This window comes from Parasteatoda tepidariorum, chromosome 3, assembly GCF_043381705.1.
Source record: "Parasteatoda tepidariorum isolate YZ-2023 chromosome 3, CAS_Ptep_4.0, whole genome shotgun sequence".
NCBI classification, from domain to species: Eukaryota; Metazoa; Arthropoda; class Arachnida; order Araneae; family Theridiidae; genus Parasteatoda; species Parasteatoda tepidariorum.
In genome coordinates, this window is record NC_092206.1 from 19,253,365 (window position 1) to 19,276,819 (window position 23,455).

Below are 23,455 nucleotides of genomic sequence, written 5' to 3' on the forward strand. Positions count from 1 at the left end.
ATATAGATAATGATTTCCAAGGGGAAAAATTTTAGGAAGTGATAGTACACACCCAGACAAACAATTTTTATCAAAGAATGCATGGTCGAAAACAAAACGCAAAGGTGCTGGCGCATTTGGAAAGTTTTTTCATGCAAACGAGAAAGCTCCATTCCTATTGCGAGTTACTGCGCTACGCTATTTGTCGCCAAGCTTTCGGCCGCTGCAGGGAAAGTTCGCCTATCTTTCTTCGCCGTTGTACCAGCATAGCTACTGCCAGTCACTGTTTTGAACACTTATTGTAATCACATGCCATTAAATTTGCTTTTATAACTTAACTTCATCGTTCTTTGTGTTTTTGCCTCATATAAGAACATAAACTTTGACGCCCTCTAGCGGTTTTTGGTTTTGTTTTCGACCATGCATTCTTTAATAAAAATTGCTTGTCTGGGTGTGTACTATCACTTCCTAAAATTTTTCCCATCTTTTTAGAATCACCCTGTATACATTGATAGTAACTTTTAGGACCACATTGTGTACCCCCTAAGAAGCCTATGAGTATTTCCCCTGGTGGGGTACACTAGTGCCCGGTAATATAATACGTGGTCCAATTTGAATGTTAAGGATCAACTTCTAAAAAAAAATTCATGAAATAATTACGTTGCAAGTTTTTGCTTTCTTTGAGATCTAGCTTTTAAAATTTAAGTAGAAAAAGAAATCAAAATAATAAGCTGCTTTTGCATTATATCAATCCTTAAAATGTTTTTGAAATTCAGACTGCTAAGCACATGTGTTATGTTCATGCATGTACGTTACCCGCATGTTTCCTACATAGAAAACTGTTTTTATTAATGTTAGCCAATCGAAAAAAAATATTCTCGAATATATATTTATTCTCTGCCATTCTTTAAAGCGGCAGATAGATAAGTCAGTATAGAAGTCTCTAAGGAGGGTAAAATCAACCAGAATAATTCTCTTCTTTTTCTCTTTTAGAAGGAGAGAGTGGTGATGTTTGGATTTAGGCGTTCGCAGTTAAGGCAGTAGAAAAACATTGTTTAATTTCAGGTGTTGGGGGAAGGTCTCGCTTAGTTTTCTCCTTTTGAGGCCATGATTTAATATTTCTTGATACAACCTAGTTCGGTTTTAAAATTAATTCTAAAACATAAGTTATACGTCGGGTAGTATGGTTAATGTCAATTTTCTTTTTCAAATTCCCCTGATCATTTTTTATCAACCGGTATTCTTCACACTAATGTTCTTTAAAGATTAAATGTCATTGCCTGTTATTCCATTATTGTTTTTTTTTTAATTAAGGGACATTTTTTGGTATACAGTTGCTCGGTATTTCTTACACTGGTGTTTTCACAAAAAAAAATTTATTCAGGTATTTTTATACCGAATAATAAACCTTTTAAATTTATTATAGTCAAATATGTCCGTTAAAGTGAAGATGATGTGTTTTGTAAAATTACAGATTTAATAAATTAAGAATTTAGTCAAACATGATAACCGACACTGCGTTTTTTCGCTCCTGTACTATTTTGCAAATGCTTTTCGCAACTCTTTATCTACGTTAGATAAAGGGGCTCAATTTAAGACTAAAGTATCATAAAGTATACCTACTGGCTGTGTTAAAGTTGTAGTTGCAATTGAATGCTAAATAAACTGACAATTTTTTATTTCTTGCAAGGAAGTTAGATTTAGAATTTTTTTTCTTCAAATTAACTGAAAATAGACTTTTGTTTCTCGATTTAAAGAGATTAATCAGCTAAACAATAATTTACGCAGCTGTGGCACAGTTGCGTGTCCTTTGGTAAATGAAGAATCAAAACGGAAAGTAATAACACGATTTTTACTTGAAATTAAAAAAAAAACTACGATTCTAGGAAAACCGTGTCAAGTGTAGTGACCATACATGGCAGTACTTTTACTTTCGTTACTTGTAACGCCGGTGCTAGTAAAAAGTACGTACTTTTATTTGTACTTCGTTACTTTTTAAATTTAGTACTTTAACTTGTACTTTCGTTACTTTTTTAGAGAAAAAGTACAAGTATTTGTAACGGAAATATCGAACGAAATCGTTACTTTTTTTCTAAAACTCGGTAAGCTTTCTAAAAAAAAAAATTTAAATTGAAAAAAAATGCTTATGTTTTTTTTTTAATTAATAAAATTAATGTGCAATATACATGCATTCACAGCTAACTTCGTGTTTAAATACCTTCTGTTTCAACTTATACTGCACATTCAATTATTTTTTACTAGCTCAAAGATCACAAAGCTATCTGAAACCCTGTGTTTGCTTTGTTTACGTTTGTGCTTTTGAAACGCGTCTCTAAAGAGTAAAACAATCTTAAATCAATGGTAATTTAAATAAATAAAAATAATAAACTAAAAATTAAAATCAATAGATAAAATTTCTTTTTCGTGCAAATCCATAAAAAGTTTGAAATTAAAACTATATTTGATTTTAAAATTATATTATACGATTATATTATAAAATTATATTATAATATTCTTTCGAATTTAAAAATAAATTTAAATCCATAACTTTCAAAATTAAAAATAATTAAATAAATGACAACAATTTGGCAAAAACTTTAAAGAGCATAAGAATATTATTCAATAAAATTTTAGGTTACTTTGAATTTTCGATTTCCTAGAAATGTACTTTTAAATCGTTACTTTTTTTGCTTAGTACTTGTACTTTTACTTGTACTTTTTACTCGTTACTTTTTAAAATATGAACTTTTTACTTTTTACTCGTTACTTTTTTTAAAAATACTTGTACTTTTACTCGTTACTTTTTAAAAGTAACGTTGCCATATATGGTAGTGACCGACTCTGTAATTTGTCGCCTTTGGACCGACTTGATGCCGCTTTTCGCTTCTCTCTAACTACGTTAGATACAGGAACTCTATTTTAGATTAATGAATATTAGAATCCACCAACAATAATGTTACTTACAATGTTAACCTGATTTTCTTGTGAGTATCCTCCTTGTCTTCTCATGGGAGAGTGACTCACGCCAAGGTCATTCTGATCTTCTGTCGGGGACATCCACTTTGGTTCAGTGGGTGTTTCTGGAGTCATAAAGTTTGTCTCCCAAACAGCTGGCCTCGGGGAGGAAGGAGTTTGTCCCCGTTGCTCCAGCTCCAGTAGTTGATCGGCCGAAGTGCGACTAGGACTAGACATACCTTCTGTGTTCAAACTGTATGAAGATCGTGGAGTCGGTATCAAGTAATCTTCTGATCCCGGTGATAAAAGTAGGCCTGGATCTGGTCGTGGAGCCTGCACCTGGTTAAAAAAAATGTATGAGAGTTATAATTCCTGTTTTAACATAAATATATAGGGTGTTCTTTATTATTATAATAGAGACTTAGTGTTAAATGTTTGGAAGAAAAATACAGACGTGTGTTTAAATTTCGCTATTATATCATAAACGAGTAACGAGTAAAACGAGTAAAAGTAACTAAAATATTTTACACCAAACAAACGTAGGAATTTAAAATTAATGGATTTATGCTTAAACGTGCATTAGACATTTAAGGAGTGGCCAGATGAAAAGTGTTCAGCCGTGTTTGCTTTAGAAATACGGTAGCAATATCAGCACTACCTTTCAGGGCTATAAATTAAGGTAAGAGCCCCAAATTAACAGGTTCATATGAGAGCATTCAAAGTGAATGCAATGTTGTGCTATGATGGATGCAGTTTAAACGGAACAAAGTGTTGTATTATAATGTTTAGTGATGGAAAAGGAGCGTAATGCATCTCCTATTATTTTGGTTCATGACATTCTCTTGTCATAAACCAAAATAATCGCAATAACATTGCAAATTAACCAGTTCGTATGAGAGCATTCGAAGTGAATGCAATGTTGTGCTATCATAGATGCAGTTTGAACAGTGTATTATAATGTTTAGTGATAGTAGAGGAGTGTAATGCATCTCGAATTATTATGGTTTGTGACGAAGACTACTAACAAAAAGGCGTGCATCAAAATGATATCTTCCATGATTTAACGAAAGCAAATACCATTATCTCCTAATAATTTATTGCTTTGATTGAGGAATTAGAAATTGAAGATGTACGACTCGCGGTATCAGACAGTCTGACTTAGTCTGACGTGACTAAAGGAATACAACCATACCGTTTACTACTAAACATTTATTTCGCATTGTTTTGTTTTCTAATTATCCATCTGATCTTGCTGCTATAATTACTGCATTTTTGACGCTGTCACATTTGTATGGGAGAGTGGGGGGGGGAGATCGGGTTACCTCTAATGTGTCGAAATTATTTATTATGTTTTCCAGCAGGCAAACTCTGAATTGCACTTGCACTGAAAACTTACACGCATAATATTCTTAAATTACCATCTAAGAAAATATCTGCTACTTTTTCAATCGAAATTCTTTCATTTCTAAGTTTTTCATAGAGTAGTAAGTTTTTCATTGATTAGTTTTTTTTAGAAATTTTTTTTAAAGTAGTGGTACACCTTCTAGTACTAGTAAAAGTAGTACTTTTCAGAAATGATATATTGTGCTCAACTGAACGCTATCTAATCATCCATTAAATCTGAAAAATTCTAGGTCAAACAATTTAGCTTTAAGAGGGGCTTCGAATCTTAATTACCCGACTTAATTATAGCTCACTGAGGATATTTTACGTCAGCTCTACTGTCTTTGTGAGACGGGAACAAAATTCAAATCAACCAGCCAATGCTGAAATTCGAACCTAGTTAGCCTCATTGAGAGGCGAACACTCTATCCCGCTGGGCAATCGCTGCTCGTTTCTACCCATTGGAAGCGGTATTTTCAGTTACCTATCGGAAATAGAAGGGGCTATTTTGCGTAATTTAATAATTTGGTAAAAAAATTCGTTAAACACAATAAGCCGTTCGCCAAATAATTTAATTACAACAAAGCAGCTAGTTATGGACCCATTCGAATGCTGTTTTCAACTATAATTTCTAAAAAACGAAAAATTTAATTAAAATTCGAATAATTTGGATAAATAAAAGAATTATTCAAATGCGCTATAACATCCAGCTCATTACAGGAAGACGCCCCTAGTGGCGTACGATGTCATTTTCTGACATGGGCTTTTTGCAATTTTCAATCGATACGATTCACCCTAAATCTTCCATAGTGTTTGTGAATGCTGTACTGAATCAGTTAATGAATAGTAAAATACCGGCAACTTTAAAACACAAATCGAATTTTGGAGGAAATCCCACAATAATATATATGTTCTATAAGTGAGTCCTTCTAAAAACGAAGAACTTGCAATTCCCGTCAGCACGATTGATTTGAATATAATTAGTATTCAATGAATATTGTAATTTGTAACAAGCAATATTGAACCTTTTTTATAAAATTATGAATATTTTTGTTGCTTTTGGTAAAAAATTTAATTCAGTTCTAATTATATGATCTAAATTCCAAAAAAAAAGATATCGATTCATAATCTAAAACTGCATTATCCATTAGAAACTGTTTATAAATTACATGTCCTGTTAGTCGTTCCCATTTTAAACGTGATTTTTTTCAAATTCTATACTTCAAAGAATTTACAGGAAAAATTTATACGGATGCCTCTTGAAATCAAGGGACTTATTAACGCTCTTTAAAAGAATATTTCTTTTAAGGTGCTTACGTGCAAACAGCTGTCGTTTCCATCTTCCACGGGACGCATAACTGTCGTATCTCTCTCCATAGATGGTGCCCGCTTGAAGATGGGTAAAACCGCGTTGATGACGTCAGGATCCTATAAAAAATATCATAAATAAGTAAATATCATATCATCCAAAAGCAGATCAGCTTTTCCCCGTGAAATAAACTTTTGGTATTGGGCGATTATTATGAATTTGAACAAAAATATTTGTTTGATATTTTGTTTCCACTTTTCACTATCTCCTCTCCTGAGCTTCTGCCATGGAACTTAAGTCGTTTTCCTCTAATAGTTTAAAATTATAATTAAAATTTTGTATGAAAGCCCCTTTCATATTTACTCTTTCCCAGCTGATATTTTTTTAAAATTTTCTTTCGTCTTGGAATGAACAATATGTCATTATGCAGTGGCACCCTAGTGTGCATTCCTCCTTTTTTTTTAATCCCGAAAGTGCAACAAACTTAGTTTATAACACCATTTATCGGATTACATCAAATAAGAAATATTGTTTAAATTTGTTATGGGACAGCCATTCTGGCTTTTGAACAAATGAACTCAATAGTCAACCTGTTTCTGTAGTAATGACTGCTGATAGGTTTCCCTGTATTTAGATTATTTTAATATTTACATTGGACTTTTATCGATGCACAAGTCTTTTTTGACAAAAACTAAGAGAGCTTATGTAAATGTAAGACGCAGTTGATTTAAAAAAATTATTAAATGGGTTTAGCAGTTACTAAGAATTCTGCTGAAATGTACCGCTTTTTTTACTTCGTCAGAAATTTTAGCTCCAAAGATTTTCAAAAAATAAAGCATTTTAGCAACTGAGTATGTTTATTTTGGAAAGAAAAATGACTTTGGATTATTGCTTGGATAAGTGTTTTTCTTATAGCTCTCTTATGTTTTTTTCTTACTATAAAATAAAGCCTTTTTCTTCATACTATTTCTTCAAGCGAAATGTAAAAAAGTACTATAGTTTAGCACTAAAAAAAGCAAAAAGTCGGAGATGTGACCAGGGCTGTGCTCCATGACTTCGGTCCCATTTGACTTGTTCTTTTCTGCACTTGTCAAACGACAACAACAGCAACAAAAAGCATATAAAAATTTTTTTTTCTTAATTTTTTGACTAAACTAAACTTTTATAGGTTAGCATTAGCATTCTTAGAAAAAGGAGCTGCTGAAAAAAAAATACTTTAACTTAAAAAAGCTTTAAAAATAAATAAAGAAAGAACATGTAGTAAATGTTGACAAATGAGTTTAAAGCCAAGAATTTCACCAAGTACCTGATGTACTTAAAAAATACTAAAAAGCCTCCAAAGAATTTTTATAGAAAACACTTCGATCCTTTATCCTTACAAGAATTTCGAAAAGCCAGAAAACCTATAAGATTGAAACCGAAGATGAATCTAAAACATCAAAGTTATGCATCAATGATTCGAAATGATATGCCCAATAGAAAAGACATGCTCAGATATAAAGAAAAAGATATCTCTCACAGCAGCATGATTGAAAGCAAGAGATTTTATTCAACTGATACACCCATTTATGGAATTGCAGATGGAAGGTTTCATTCCATTGATTCAACTAACTATGGAATTTCAAATATAAAATCTGATTTTAAGGATTCTCTTGACTATGAAATTTCAAATAGGAAATTTGATTCTACCAATTCACCTCAGTATGAAACTTCAAATAGAAGATTTCATTCCATTGATTTATCTGGCTTTGGAATATCAAATAAGAGATCTGATTCATCTGACAAAGAAATTTCAAACAGAGGATCTGATTCCACTGATCCGCGTGTTTATGAAATTTTAAATAGAAGATCTGGTTCGACAGGTTTAACTGACATTAGAATATCAGATAGGAAGCATTCGTCTCATTACGAAATTCAAGATGGAGGATCTAATTCCTCATCTGACTATGAAATTTCGTATTATATATACGCCATTCCCGTTGTAGTTTTGTTAATTTTAGGACCAATAGTTTTCTTGCTATATCGGCGCTTTATTTCTGAAAGGAAAAGTAGTAAGAAACTGCAAAAGATGCGAACCAAAAAGACGAAATCTAAAAAAGCTAAAAGGCAACACAAAGTAGTACTCCACAGCTTGGACTATAATGAGTATGACGGAGATACGGAGGAGGCTGATCTGTTATTAAAGGAGACTAAAGATAGGCCCCTAATACAACAGCTAACAATTGGAAATAATTCCTCAACCAGCTCTACGTCCTCCAGCTTTACCGTTAATGAGAATCGTAGAGACTCAAATGATAAAAAATTGTTGGCTAAACCAAGTAATATGGATGTCTATCACTTGGCAATGACAGAACCGTCATCATTTTCATCTGATGAGAGTTACAAGTCCTTAAATGACCACGATGGACTGTCACTTTCTTCCTCCGATGAGAGTTACAGTTCGGCGAAAGACAATGATTAACGGCCGCCAGTGAAAGACGGTGATTATATTCACCAAAAGTCATTAATGATGGAGGACAGACTTTCTCTGTTTGCTTTTTTAGTTGATGCCACGGCATCTCAAACTCGTGCTGCATGAATCATACGCATGTGTTATCGACGATCCAATGAGTGCTGCATCGATCAAAATTGAGATTGTCAAAAATTCAAACACAAACCTATACGAAACGGAGAAGAAAATCGTGACAGATAAAAAAAAATATGAGTTTTGAAAAATTCCAATTGGCGGTAAACCAATTCACGGCAAACAATTCTGCACCTGCCCCTGATGTGAAAGAGTTAGTGAAGATACAAAGCAGATAAAACTTTATCTTGGAAAAGAAGTTATTATCCATAAGTTATTGACGAATCAGTAATTAAATAGCAAGCTTTTAGTTACTATACGGGTTCGAAAAAAGTTTGAAAACTATAAAATATTTTGAGAAATATGTTTGGATCGAAAAACGGACATAAGATGCATGAAATATTTTATGAAAAGCTACCCCATAATACCAAACATGATCTTCCACCCCACCACTTGAAAGAGGAAAAGCGGGGACTTTGAAACCTCAAATATGAACCACAATTTTTTATTGCGGATTCGGAATCTCCAGAAAAAGTAACCCTATTTGACTTTCAGGTTTATGCATTTTGCTATACAGTCGGCGCTGTAACCGAGAATAAATAGGGTACAAACTATTTAAAGTGGTAAATTTCGAGATCCATCAAATTGAAAACAAAATGTTTCACGTTTTTTAAATTGATTTTTAATTTTTTTTTTTGAAAAAAAATTTCCGAAATACCTTTATTTTTTTATTATTTTTGCTACAATAAAAAATAAGGGTTTATGTTTAACATTTAAAAATTGCCCCTAACCAGCCCTCTAAGAGTGGAACATCTAGCTCATCTTTGGATAGCTCTTAAAAAGTATTCAATGCGTCCATTTTCGCTTTTTCGATTAGATGTAGATTTCTTGACTGTTTCTAAACTATTCTTAACCTTTCTATCCTGATTCAAACTCTATTATTAAATCATTAACTGAATCTGAAGTCTATGGAAAAATTCTTATTACTGTAGGCTGTTTCTAAATCATATAGGGGCAGCAATTTAGATTCTGAAAGAGCGTGCTGTGCTGCTGCAGTTTATAAATGTGTTATTGTGCGTAAATTGCAAATAATCTTCTGTACAACGGCCAGACAAACATACTCTAAATGATGTAGATTATGGAGGTAAAGATTTTATCAGAAAAAAAATACCCTCCTAGGCCTGGTTTCTTAGGACAGGACGCCGTCAGCTGGAAATCAGCGCTAGCCTCTGATTTGTTCATTTGTGAGTTTGATAGTATGCGTTCGATGACGTATACTATCAAACTCACAAATGGACAAATCAGAGGCTAGCGCTGATTTCCAGCTGACGGCGTCCTGTCCTATGAAACCAGGCCTTTAGCTTTAGCTCAAACCGCTTTAAACAGAAACTATCAAAGAAATTAGTGACTATGCAGGATTAATGTATTACTTTTATGTTTTTATTAGAGTATATTGCGTAATTATTAGTGCTATGATCTTAGTTTTTTTCCATTTATAGATTAAGAACTCAAAACTGAATGAAATTTTCGCTTTCACAATAAATTATTAAAATGTTGAAAATTTCAGTAAACGTGCTAATATATATTTATTTCTCTGTATTTTTAAGATCACAAGATGGTACTTATGAACTAGTATTCAAGTGGTATTCCTATTAGAGTTATTAAGAAGACTCAGCATTAAGGAGGGTTGCATAAGAGTAAAATAAAGATTTTGAGTGAAATTAATCAACTTTGTAGCGTAAGGAAACTGATCATAACGTAACTATAGACAAATTACTTTTGGGGAAACTATAATTAAATACACAGGTTTTACACACGGTTTAGCAAAAAGTTAGTTTTGCTTAATATAGATATTACTTCCTGTTCGTATCGATTACTATGCTGACATAAGAAACTTCCATTCGAAGATAATATACAAGCATTTGTGGGTAAGTTTCGTATATTTCGTCAACGTGCTAAGCAAATGAGCATTAGTTTTACTCAAATCTTATCCGTAAGACAACTTAATCATAATATTTGGCTAACACTTTTCTTTTTAATTTTTGAGTTAAATTCTAAGCTAAAAAGTTATGGCGTTCAATATCAGCTATGCATCTGCATATGCCATAAGATAGACTATCATACATTGCGTCTATAATATAAGATACAGTAGGATCCCGATTATCCAACATCGGTGGGACCAGAGTTGTGTCGAAAAATTGAAATCGCCGGAATAAGCCTTTTCAAGTTTATTTATGAACAATTAAAATTATAACTAGGAGCAAAATCACTCTAAGTAATTGGTAGCAGTCGCAATAATAAAAAAACTTCACTTTCGTACTTTTCTTTGGTTAATAACGGTGCAAAATCGTGGATAAATATTTCGTCTGTTAAATTTCTAGCTGTCCGATTTCAAAATCCTCCTTACAGCAGCAGTTTTATTAAACTGGATTGAATTTGGGATTAATTGGTAGCAGGTTCAAACATAGAACAGCAATCGGGGCAGGATAAGGTTTAGTAGTATAATGAAACCTGTGTCGCCAAGCTTTTAGGTATTTCGGATAACAGAAAGGTTGAATAATGGGAGTTCTGCGGTATTCAACTCCGAAGATGATATAAAACTAAAAAATGAAGCAAAACATTGTTGGAGACGTTACCTGCAAACAATATCCGAGCCTTTCAATAATGGTTGAGAAATTTGGTCGCTGATCAGGATGTGGGTGCCAACACTGCATCATTATGTGATATCTGTTAAAAAAAACTACTATTAAAATAACACATCATAATAGTACACCTTCGAGTAGTACTTAATTCGAGTGATTAAGTGATTTTGCTGTAATTATTACCGTTAAAATTATTGTAATCATTACTGTAAAATTTACTGTAAATATTTATGTAAAAATTACAGTATGCCAACATATCAGATTTTTTGTTCCGTAACAGGTTTGGTAAAATTGGAGTTTTTGGTAAAAATTACCGTTGGCAAGAGTGCCGGTACTTTCGTTAGTAATTTGAAACGAAAATTGTTATAGTTCAGTATTTGGAAATCAAGTAGTTTTCCGTCCTTAGTACTTTTAGTTGTAACATTGAAATGCAAAATGAAACACTGTTACATTTTCCAGAATTAAACAGTTTTCTAGAATAACAAAAGTATCTGGATGAGTGCCAAGAATTAAATTTTCAAGCGATTAAGTTCTTCCGTATTGAGAAAAATAAGGCTTTGGCATCAAAATATAATCAGATTAATAACAAAAGGGGTCATTCACAAGTTAAAAAAATTACAATAAAAAAAAAGTAAAAACGGTATCGAAAATTTAGTTTTTTCCAAAAGAATCTTCATAATCGTAAGCTTTACGGAATCGTAAGTAATTACTACGAAAGTCGTTATCACTTAATTACTTCGTTTTTCAATAATTTTGTTTTTCATTTCTGCATTATATTTGAATAAATCATGAAAGAACTATAATATCATGATAAGGATTTGTAAATGAATAATAAAAACGAGTTTTTATGCATCACTTCCTTGCCAAACTCGCCAATTTATCTTAGTGTAAAAAGCGTCATTTAAAAAATATTCGTTTTATTACTTTTTTAATTTATTTANGCTAGTGAATAATAAAAACGAGTTTTTATGCATCACTTCCTTGCCAAACTCGCCAATTTATCTCAGAGTAAAAAGCGTCATTTAAAAAATATTCGTTTTATTACTTTTTAAATTTATTTATCGATTATGCGAAGTTAGTTTTTAACTGTTTTAAAATGAAATATTATCATGATTAGTATATTACCTACGCATTTCTTTTTTTCTTCTTTTCTGAGAAACTTCTAGACATTATATCTTTTAAAGAACCCAAATGAGTCGTTAAAATTTTGAAATATGAACTCTATAGGGAGAATCACTCTTCGTTATCTTTCTGAAAACTTTATTTCTTTCACTAAATCGATAAAAATATTTTCACAAGTTTATCTTGGATTTTCTCCTCGAGGACTGAAGAAAAATCTTTTTTCATTCCTTTAAAAATAAACTCTTTTGAAAATAGGGATGAATATAAGTTTTCAAACATGCTTTGCAATTTGAAAATAGCTTGTTTTAATTCAAGATTAAAATTTGTAAAACACAGAGATCAGTTTCTAAGAATTAAAAAAAAATCGGTATCTTTTCTTATTAATTAATAATGAGGAATTCTACGTTGAACTTCGAGGACGGGATAGCCTGGCTGGTAGGACGTTGGGCTGGTGTTCGTGAGAACGTGAGTTTGAATCCTGCCGGCCGAGGAATCGTTGTGTATTAAATGATGGTTAGTCCTCGTTAAATCGGTTGGGGTCACAAAGTTCTCCATGTTTCCACAACAAATTGATACTTTTGGTGGTAATAAATTCGGTAATAAATTGGTAAATGGTCAGGACCCCTTTTGTTCAGGTCACAATGTATGAATGGATGGAGTATGATTGGGTCCTCCCCATAAAATGGGCTGTGATATATGTGTGGCTAAAGTCGTAATATTGCTCATGGATGGCGGCTCTGAAAAACAAGAAACGCACCCTCTGCTTTAAAAATTTGCTTAATGTCAAGCAGGGTTGTAAGTAGTGGCAAGTCGCATGAGTAACAACAACAACGTTAAACTGCATTTTATTGGAAGAAATTATAAATGTGCAAGATATGCATTTTAACCTTGCCTGCAAAAATAAATAAGTAAATAAGCATACAATGGTCAATAATTTAATACGAATGTAAATTACTTGTTTTACTATATTTTTAAAAATAATCCAGTTGTTAACTTAACGTTTAGCTTTGAACAATTAACCATATCCTAAAGGTCTGGTTTCTTAGGACAGGTCGGCGTTACACAACGTCAGCTGGAAATCAGCGCTAGCACCTGATTGGTCAGTTTGTGAGCTATACAGCATACGTCATCGTACGCTCAGCTTGAACAACGACTGACGTCCGAATCAACTGCTGTTGGATTACAACGTAGCGTTAACGACGAAAGCAATGGCTGACAAAATCCAACAGAGCATTGAAATCAGCCCAGATTTCGATTTTAACATTACACATTGTTTCTTCTTCATTTAGCTATGCTATAATGTGTTTTTTCTTGGGCAAAGTCATTATTTGTTCTCTAGATCACCAGTCGACGATAACAAAATCAATACAAATTCAAAATAAATATTTGTTTACGTTATTAACGCATGCGCAATGTGAGATAATGTGTGCGTTGGACCGACTGCTGACGCTGAGCTAACTAGGGCATGGTTTGTTGGGACAGGTTGGCGTCAGCGGTACGTCAACATCCCTCTGAAGCCCAGATAAGGCGCTTGTCTTAAGAAACCAGGCCTTCAGGTGATTAATAAAAAAATGAGATTTATTAAAAATGAAGATAAAATTTATCCATAATTTATTAAAAGGATGTATTAAAAAATACGTTTAGCTAAATCAGGCCTATGAGATGTTAAAAAAGAAATAGAATTTTTTTCTTTTCCAATTTATGAGTTGGTGATGATTTTTAAATAAGGTTAAATAATTATAAAACAATCAATTTTTACAACCATCAAAACGCAGTCAAATTTTATTGGTTTTTAAGCAACGCGAAATGTATGAAATCGTTTGAAAAATAAACTTGCATCAATTGGGTTGTTCTTAAATAGTAAGATTTCAAACTAAAAACATGTTTAGAAACTCTTGATGTTTCTATGCATTCTACAAGTAATTTTCTTAAATTTACTGAGTTAAGGTAAGCATGTTTTTCGGTTGACTGATTTTTTTGGAGTCGAAAGAGTTTCTTTTGAAGTCATTCTTCGCGAAAGTCTTTGACGTTTAGAGAATAATTTCAGCGTAAAAGAAACTTTGAAAATAATTCTAAACTACTCTGAAAAAATAAATGCAATATTAAAAAAAAAAGACTAAAAATATTTAATAAAATTTAAGTCTAGACCAAAACTATTATTTTTTGATAATAAATCCTTTTTCAACGATAAATTATGCTGACATTTAAAGACTTAATAAAAACATTTACATTTGACATTTATTTCTTGCAAGAATAAAGGAAAACAATAGCTCAAAAATTTAATAACTTCTTATTCTCTAATTAAATTGTATTTCCTTAGAAAATTTAATGCCATAATTTTTTTTAAAAAAAACGTACATTACAAATTTTTATTTAACTAGGTGTTTTTTGCAAATAGAAACTGAGACAAATCAATATATTTGTTAAATTAAATTTCTTTTATAACACAAAACTAATTACAAAGAACTTTTGTAGTTTTACACACTAAATAATTTCATCAAATTTCTATTATTAAAATAATTAAAATTTATAATTTATTTTCAAAGCCAAACTTTTTTTTATCACTGACTGATTTTTCATTTAAATCTTGAAATAAAGACAGCCAACATAATCATTCTGAACAAATAATTTTAATGAAAAAACTTTTATTCAATCTAACTTTTTATAAAGCTTTTATATTATAGTGAAATTAATTTGGACTAAAATACTTTATTAGACTAATGATAGTTCAAAAAACTAATTAGTTTTTTTTGACTAGCTAGTTCTTTAAACTAAAGGAAAATAATTTATTGAAAAGCCTGAATTTAATTTCAGATAGTGTTTTTTTTCTTTTGAGGGGAAAAAGCCTCAACAGTTCTAAGAATCACAATTGATTTTGCAAGATTTGTTTACTTTGAACACAATGAAGCTTTTGTTGCGAATACGTAGCAATATTCACTACATAGACTATAATACAGGCTATTGTAATGAAAATGGTAAATTTAAATTACGATGTGTAACTAGAATTTTAATTCAATAAATAGATTTAAAAAGTAGATAATGAAATCTACGATGCTATAATTTAAGTAAGTATATAATTGAATAATAATTTAATAAGTATATGATTAAATAATAATTTAATAACTACATGGCAAAATAAACAATATTGTAACATAATCACGGGCAGTTTTAATAAGTAGACGATTAAACGCAACTTTGGTGATAGCGTAGGGGCCAAATTCTAAATTTTAAATAAGAACTACCATTTCTTATTGCTGATTTATATTCTACATAAAACTAATCCAATGTGACAAACGAAATTTCTTATATTGATTCAATAAAGGTGATGTAATCGAAAAAGTTCAAATTAAATAGTTGTTGATGTTTTGAAAATACATATCCAATCTTAGACCCATATCTGATCCCGATATCCCATCCTTAAATGGCGGTGAAATTTAACGAATTTTACATTTGACATCGGTATTCAGAGATTTTTTTTTATCGGATCTGAATTTTTTTGAGATATTTAATCATTCCCATAATCTTCGGACATTCTCTATACATTAATTAAAAATTAATTACAAGAAATTGGCAATGATTTCCTTTTTTTTCAAGGATCTATTTTCGAAACTTATTTGCTAAAACTGTAAGTTAAATTGAATTTTCATTCATTTAATTACATTAAATTTTTATTCATGAAGTTACATTTCTGAACTTGGTTTCTGAAGCTTGGACAATGACAGAACTGGAGGAAAATTGTATCGCAATATTTGAGAGAAAGATTTTGAGGTGTAAATGAATTGATTTTGATAAATGATTTTGAGGTGTAAAGGAAAACAATAACTGAAGAAGGAGACTTAACTTTGAACTGTACTAGATTCATGAACAACCTGATATTATTAAATACACAAAAATAAATAGAATGAATTGGATCGCCCACGTGATTCGAATGAGTCACGACAACACAATAAAAAAGATACTGCTTTTTAGACCCACTGGAAAAAGAAAGCGGGGAAGGCCGCGGTTGAGATGGGCTGATTCAGTAGAGTTTGATTTTCTCGCAATTAATGAAAAGAATTGGGGGAAAAAGATAAATCGGAAGCCGTCATGGAGAAATCTTCAGAGGCAGGCATTGGCTCACATTGGGCTGTCTGGCCAATTATGATAATGAAGTTACATTTAATTTTGATTCATTTTAAATAAAAGACTAATTTATATTCTGATATTTGTTGAAAAAATAGTGATTTTAAGCGTTACTTACATTGGTGCAGGGCAGTTAGTGGGAGGCTCTAAACGGCCGCCAGAAGTCACTAGCTGCATGACTTCTTGATTTCCTCTTCCAGGATATGGCATGTATCCTAAGGATATAACTTCCCAAAGGAGTACTCCAAAAGACCTAAAAACATTTTGAATATTTATCAGGTAAATATTGTACATAAAATCCCCGTTTTATTTTTGTTATTTTTTCGTATTCTGATAATCGGATATGAGCATTATACTACATCATAGTAGTTAAGAAACACCCTGCGTGTACTGAAATAAATTTCCTGGAGCAACTAAATCGACATTAATTTACCTTGAACTAATATGTACTGGGCATGTACTCTTTGTAAGGCAAAAACAAGATTTAAAAAAAAAAAAAAAAACAGTGAGTTCAAATTATATCGCGTTGACTATATTAAACAAATCTTACACCTGGCAAAGTTAATCAACAACAACAAATGACTGTATAATGATTCTTACCATACATCGGTCTTCGATGTGAATACTCCATCTAAAAATGCTTCAGGTGGCATCCATTTTACAGGTAGAACGGCTTTTCCGCCTTTCCTGTAGTAATCAGCTCTGAAAAATAATCACATACGTTTATACACTTACAAAATTTGTTAATAAATCATGCGTGGAATAATAAACAAGTATCAAGATGTCATTTCAGATTAAGTGCAATTTTTCAGATACAAGTACTAAGATGTAGAGCGATTTTCAGATGGAAGTACTAAGATGTAGTGCAATTTTAAGATTAAGTGTGATTTTTCATATACAAGTACTAAGATGTAGTGTGATTTTCAGATATAAGTACTAAGATGTAGTGCGATTTTTCAGATGTAAGAGGCACGATGTCTTGCATTTTTCAGATACAAGTACTAAGATACAGGGCGATTTTTTTAAAAATGGAACTTATCAAACCCTGTCAATCAAAGGAATTTTAAGATAATTCTTAAAACGTTCAACATTAACATATATAGAATTAATATGTGGTCAGTTGATGCAAACTTTCAATAAGAAATAACAACAGATAATTCAGAATCAACGTAGTAAAGCTTTTTTCTATGCTTTTGACTTCTTTCTGATTAATTTATATCTTTTATGAACATTGATCTCCTATTATTTGGTACGCAATCAACACTGAAATACGGTTATAGATATAGTCGATATAGAATGCAGTTCTATCGAATATAGTCGACTGAAAGTTAAACATTGTTGAACGTTTAAGTCTCATTGTTGAGTTTTACCCGATAAAAAAAATTAAAAAAAAAAAGTTAGAATCATTTGAAGAAAGCATTGAAACCAAACAAAACATGAAAAATATACTTAGGGGCCGAAATATAAAAAACTTAACATTCTGTAATAATTATATAAAAAGTATTTTTAAGTGCAAAAAATGACTTACCTATAGATGTCTCGTGCCATACCGAAATCAGCGATTTTAACCACTCTGTTCGCGTCTTTTGTCGTTAGAAGACAGTTTCTCGCAGCAATGTCTCTACAAAATTAAAAAAGAGAATTCATTGCACTATTTATCAACTCACGGATGATACAATAAATTTTAAACTACACATATTACCAAGATTTCATACCTTACTACTCATACAGTATAAAACTGACTACTCTATTATATTGATAAACCTTCGGTTAAGGCTGTTTTTGAAAGAAAAAAAACCTTTTAGAATCTTCCTGATGTTTCTATACATTTGAAAATTAATTTTTTTTTAAAATTTGTTAAAATGTCACTTCTATCGACACATACTTTAATTACTTATTGCTATCCTTATACAGTAAAAAAATGTTAAATTTACAGAAAAAAACTGTCAGCTCGTGTACCAGTATGAAACAGTTAATTTCGAAAAAAAATACTGTTCCTTAAAATTGGCATGAGTTTTTGGGCGGATAAGTACTGTTATTGTAACAAACAAATTCTATTAGTTTAACAAAAAAATTGCCTTTTTTAACAACAAAAAAACTCAATAAAATAACTATGTCAGCATTATGGTCGGTGCGAGTCGAAAGCAGAATTCACATGTTTAGTCAACGCTGGGATTCGGATCCAGGGCATCTCCTTGGGAGGCCAGCACTCTGTCTCATGAACCATAGTAGCTCTTCTGACGTGGAAATATCTTAAAATGTCCTTATCTTAAAAGTCTTACTAAGTGTAAAAGCGTTTAAAGCTGTATTGGCTAACTCTTATAAGAATGTCTGGCAATTTAACGTACCGAAAATCTACAAATCTGAAAAGTAAGAGCAAGTATAGAAAATAATCGTAAAATGATTTGAGAAAAGATAAAAGTTATCTTACGGTAAGCAAAACAGACTAGAATAGGAATCGACAGTCTTAATGAGGGTGACCATGTAATGAGTTTATAATGAGGAAGAAAAACAGAGAAAAAAATCTTTGTGAAAAACAACTTTAAACCGACAAATTTATGGGAAAGGACTGTAAAAAAAAAAAAAAAAAAAAAAAAAAAAAAAAAAAAAAAAAAAACGGATATTCTTGCAGCTCTCGTGCAACGATTAAATTTTTCATCAAAAAATATTTTTCATCAACGAAATGAAAATTCCACAGTTTAAGTGCTTTTAACTAGAAGGAAAGTTTTAGTTCCAACCTAAATGCACTAACGAGCTAAAGGAATTGTCTTTTTTCATTCTTTTCCCTTTTTTTTTAATGGACAAATACTTAAATTCTTTCTTTGAAAAATCGCCAATTCCATGAGGTCCCCTCCCAAAGATGAAAACCACCCTTAAAATCAAGAAATAATTTTCCATTTGTGCCTATAAAAGACCAAACAATTCAATGTTGGAACAATATTTTAAGTATTAAAAAAAGAACTATATGTTTCAAACACTTTTCATTTCTATGAAACTGTTTCTCATCTTGACATTTTTATGATTAGCCCAAACGCGCTTGTTAAAAGTGTAAAATAATTTTGCCTACTTAAGGTAGGAATAATTGTTATATACCCATAATAGTTAAAAAAAACTTGCATGTAGTTAAGCCGACGATACGACTTAGTCGATAAAATGCTTTGTCGACGAAGTGGTGTCGATGAAACAACCTGACGATAAAAATGATTGCCGCTGAAATGAACAAGACCTGCTTTAAAGAGCTCTAGAATGTGTTTACTCTCAATACCACCAAACTAAACTGTGGCGAGGTCTACAGTGCTCTCCAGTTTTCTAGACTTCAGGTTCTAGGGGTGCAGGCACCAGTGTTTGGGTTCCCAAGCATGCACCCAAACACTGGATGAAACTGAACGTAAAACTGAACGCTACTACCACTTACCACCGAATTCCTGAGACTTGTATTCAATCATGGAATGTGTAGAACTACACCTATTGGCTTATTCTGTAAACTGCTTCTCAATTTATCAATCTTGTACAGATGGCCATAATATAGTTTGTCAATAGAAAGAACTCCCCTCACCTCAAAATCTAAGGTCTGCTGTTATGGAGACAAGAGAGAGCCCATTTCAAAGAGATCTCTCTCTTCTCAACTTGAAATAGTTAAACCTCGAAACCGTAGTCCCTGTCACTGCTCCAGGTGAATAACGAGGGGGTGTTCTTTCCATAGACATACTATACTACAGACAGACCTGGCTGTACCATAGGCAGACTGGCTACCATAGACAGAAATGGCTTTACATAATTACGAGTATTTTCCAGGTTACTTTCTGCATGTCCCGTATTGATCTGTGCTGATTAGATTAATTAATGTAACTGGTGGATTATTTCTCTCTCTCTTTATATTATATATATATATATATCACGTCNAAACCAGCCATATTGATTTTTGTAGGAAGAATTCAAACTGTAGCAGGTATGATTTTTGCCTCTTCGAAAAACTTATAAATTAACACGAAGTGTTAATTACTAAAGATTTATTTGAAATAATTAAGAAGTTAAAAAATTAATGAACACAATTCAATTCTCTTTAACTGCTTGAAATTGTAGAAAAAAAATAATTTTTGAGGAATGTATAAAAGAGAATTTGACTAAGATAAACAGAAGCAGTTTTTTTTATTTTTTTTGACCGAAATCCTTCAAGAAGTTAAGTGTTATCTTAAAAGTTTAAAAATCCAAGGAAAGCGAAATTTCGAAGATAAGTAAATATTTTTTTTTTGAAGTTAGGATTTTATTTGCTATTAATTCCATAAAAAAGCATGTTTTAATCTTACTTTTTCCCAGATATTGATTTTTTAATATAGTGAAATAACTTTTTTCCCTTCATAAAAATGTAGAATATTTCTTTTCGTAATTGATTTTCGTTATGTAATTCTTTCTAAATAATTTTAAGCATTGCTTTTTTAATTAATAATAGAAAATCTGCAGGAAATAAAATCAATTTAAAAAAAAGCTTTTGTGCTTAAAACTTGAAAAAGAAGATAAAAGATTGCATTCCAGTTAGGATAGATAAAAAACATTCTTAATACCGTCTATTTTTAAGAATTAATTATGAAATACTGAATAGTTAAAAGGCTTATTTAAATTAAGCTCCTTAACTATTTAAACCGATAATTAGTTCGGTCAACGATGTTATTGCACGAGCTTTGTTAATAAATATAAAAAAAAATATTTTTTAATAAGTCTCAAATGCTTTTAAATAAGTATAACAGTGTTAATATTAATGTGATAATATTAACTAATGTTAAATATTAAGTTTATTTAATGATAAAAACTGCTGTGCTAAAAAACAATTATTTAAAATAAATGAGTTTAACAAAAAGGAAATAATTCTGTTTTATATTTTGTTTATCAGACACAAATGTACCGCTTCTAGACATGGTGTTCTGTATTGACCACCTTGAATCTATAATTTTAGAGTCTTTGTCAAAAATGGTATAAAAAAGCATACACATAGGGGGTTGCAAAAAATAAAATAAAAAATACAATATATTAAAAGTTAAAATAAAAAATAAATTCTATTAAAAGGTATACACCCTTGGAATTATCAAACTCTATCAAATTCACCATTAGGAAAATGCGTGTACAAAATATCAAAACCTGATTGATTGAAATGTGAAGATGTTTTCAATAATTGTCCTTTAACTCTTCTCTGTTTTCTCCAGTTATCAAATAGGTTTCGATTCTATGTACGCTCGCTTTCCTCAATAGGGATTTCTCGGATTTTGAAAGCCTTTCGTGCTTTCTTCGCCTACTTCTAAAAGTGTGACTTACAATACGTAGGCTTTCTTGTCTCATTTTTGAAAAGAAACCCGACATTAACCCCTATTTGTATTTCAACTATATTACATACTTAAGCATAATATAGTTATTTTGGGGTATAGTTGTTTTTTAAGCATATTATAATTTAGCAGGTAAATAGTTATTTTGGATGGACATTTCAAACATTATATTTTAACTTTCTTCCAAATAACATAATTTTATAGTTTGATAATAATTCGAACAGTTAAATTAATTTTATTTTTTTGCATTCTACCCAAATTCGTTTTCTAAGGACCATGTTTATTTTTTCCATGTAATTAAATGTTTATTTTTGGCTTCATATGAATACTTAAGATTAAGCTTTTAACAAGATATTATGTTGTCTCTTTTAACCCGATGATGCAGAATTTTCATTAAACATACTTTTAATAGTTATTTTTATTATTTTGTGTTAATTTGCGTTAAAATAAAATAAAAATATTATATATGGTTATGAAATACAGCATGAGACACCGGTGTCCTTTTCTGAGTTAAAGGTAAAATTTTCCAAACTCGTCTCACTTCCAAATAATGATTTTTAAATTTTGCACTTATTTGCAGTTATTTAGATCTAAGGAAACAGCTATTTATCATTGACATTTCTTTAATTTACGAAATAAGTAATTGATAAATCTTTAAAATTTATTGGAAAAAAAATTCAAGCTACATTTTTTGGATTTTAAATTTAAATAAAAATTATAATTCCGATAACCTAACAACTTTTAATAATAACTATTAAACTGTTTTTCGATAATTAAAAAATGTCAAAATATATTTTTATTTGTAATTGAAGCGCCGGAATAAAAATATACATAAAAAAGACACCGGTGTCTTATCTGCGTCAAAGTGTTAAAAAACTTAGTAATTTAGAAATTTTAATTTGCGTAATTTTGAATTTTTAAATTCTGCACTTATTTGTATTTATTTTGATATAAAGGAAACTGCCATTGACATTTCTTTAATTTACGAAATAAGTAAATTGATTAATCTTTTAAAATGAATGAAAAAAAATTTCAAACTACTTTTTCTGGATTTTAAATTTTAATACAAATTATAATTCCGATAACCTAAAAATTTTTTATCATAACTATTAACCTGTTTCTCTATAATTAAAAAATACCAAAATATATTTTTATTTGTAATTGAAGCGCCAGAAAAAAATATACATAAAAAGGACACCGGTGTCCCATCTACGTCGAAGATTTGAAAAACTTAGTAATTCAGAAATTTTAATTTGCTTAATTTTGAATTCTTAAATTTTGCATTTATTTAGATCTAAAGAAAACTACTATTGACATTTCTTTAATTTACGAAATAAGTAAATTAATAAATCTTTTAAAATGAATGAAAAAAAATTTCAAACTACTTTTTCCGGATTTTAAATTTAAATAAAAATTATAATTCCGATAACCTAACAAATTTTTATCATAACTATTAACCTGTTTCTCTATAATTAAAAAATATCAAAATATATTTTTATTTGTAATTGAAACGCCAGAAAAAAATATACATAAAAAGGACACAGGTGTCCCATCTGCGTCGAAGATTTGAAAAACTTAGTAATTCAGAAATTTTAATTTGCTTAATTTTGAATTCTTAAATTTTGCATTTATTTAGATCTAAAGAAAACTACTTGTTGACATTTCTTTAATTTACAAAATAAGTAATTGATAAATCTTTTAAAATAAAGGAAAAAAATTTCAAACTACTTTTTCCGGATTTTAAATTTAAATAAAAATTATAATTCCGATAATCTAACAACTTTTTATAATAGCTATTAAACTGTTTTTCGATAATTAAAAAATACCAAAATATATATTTTTATTTGTAATTGAAGCGTCGGAATAAAAATATGTATAAAAAGGACACCGGTGTCCCATCTGCGTCAAAGATTTAAAAACTTAGTAATTTAGAAAATTTTGAATCTTTAAATTTTGCACTTATTTGCATTTATTTAGATCTAAAGAAAACTACCTTTGACATTTCTTTAATTTACGAAATCAATAATTGATAAATCTTTTAAAATGAATGAAAAAAAATTTCAAA

General features: G+C 30.5%; 1 protein-coding gene across 1 annotated transcript in view; it reads right to left on the reverse strand.

The window, feature by feature from the left end:
- Nucleotides 1-23,455, reverse strand: part of LOC107456001 (leukocyte tyrosine kinase receptor) — a 219,144-nt gene that overhangs the window by 4,239 nt on the left and 191,450 nt on the right. Inside the window, exons 23-28 of the mRNA XM_071178398.1 lie at nucleotides 17,604-17,696; nucleotides 16,676-16,777; nucleotides 16,194-16,328; nucleotides 10,826-10,916; nucleotides 5,635-5,745; nucleotides 2,944-3,273 (exon numbers count right to left, since the gene is read on the reverse strand). Of these exons, the coding sequence (XP_071034499.1) occupies nucleotides 2,944-3,273; nucleotides 5,635-5,745; nucleotides 10,826-10,916; nucleotides 16,194-16,328; nucleotides 16,676-16,777; nucleotides 17,604-17,696 (862 nt within the window). The remainder of the gene's footprint in view (nucleotides 1-2,943; nucleotides 3,274-5,634; nucleotides 5,746-10,825; nucleotides 10,917-16,193; nucleotides 16,329-16,675; nucleotides 16,778-17,603; nucleotides 17,697-23,455) is intronic.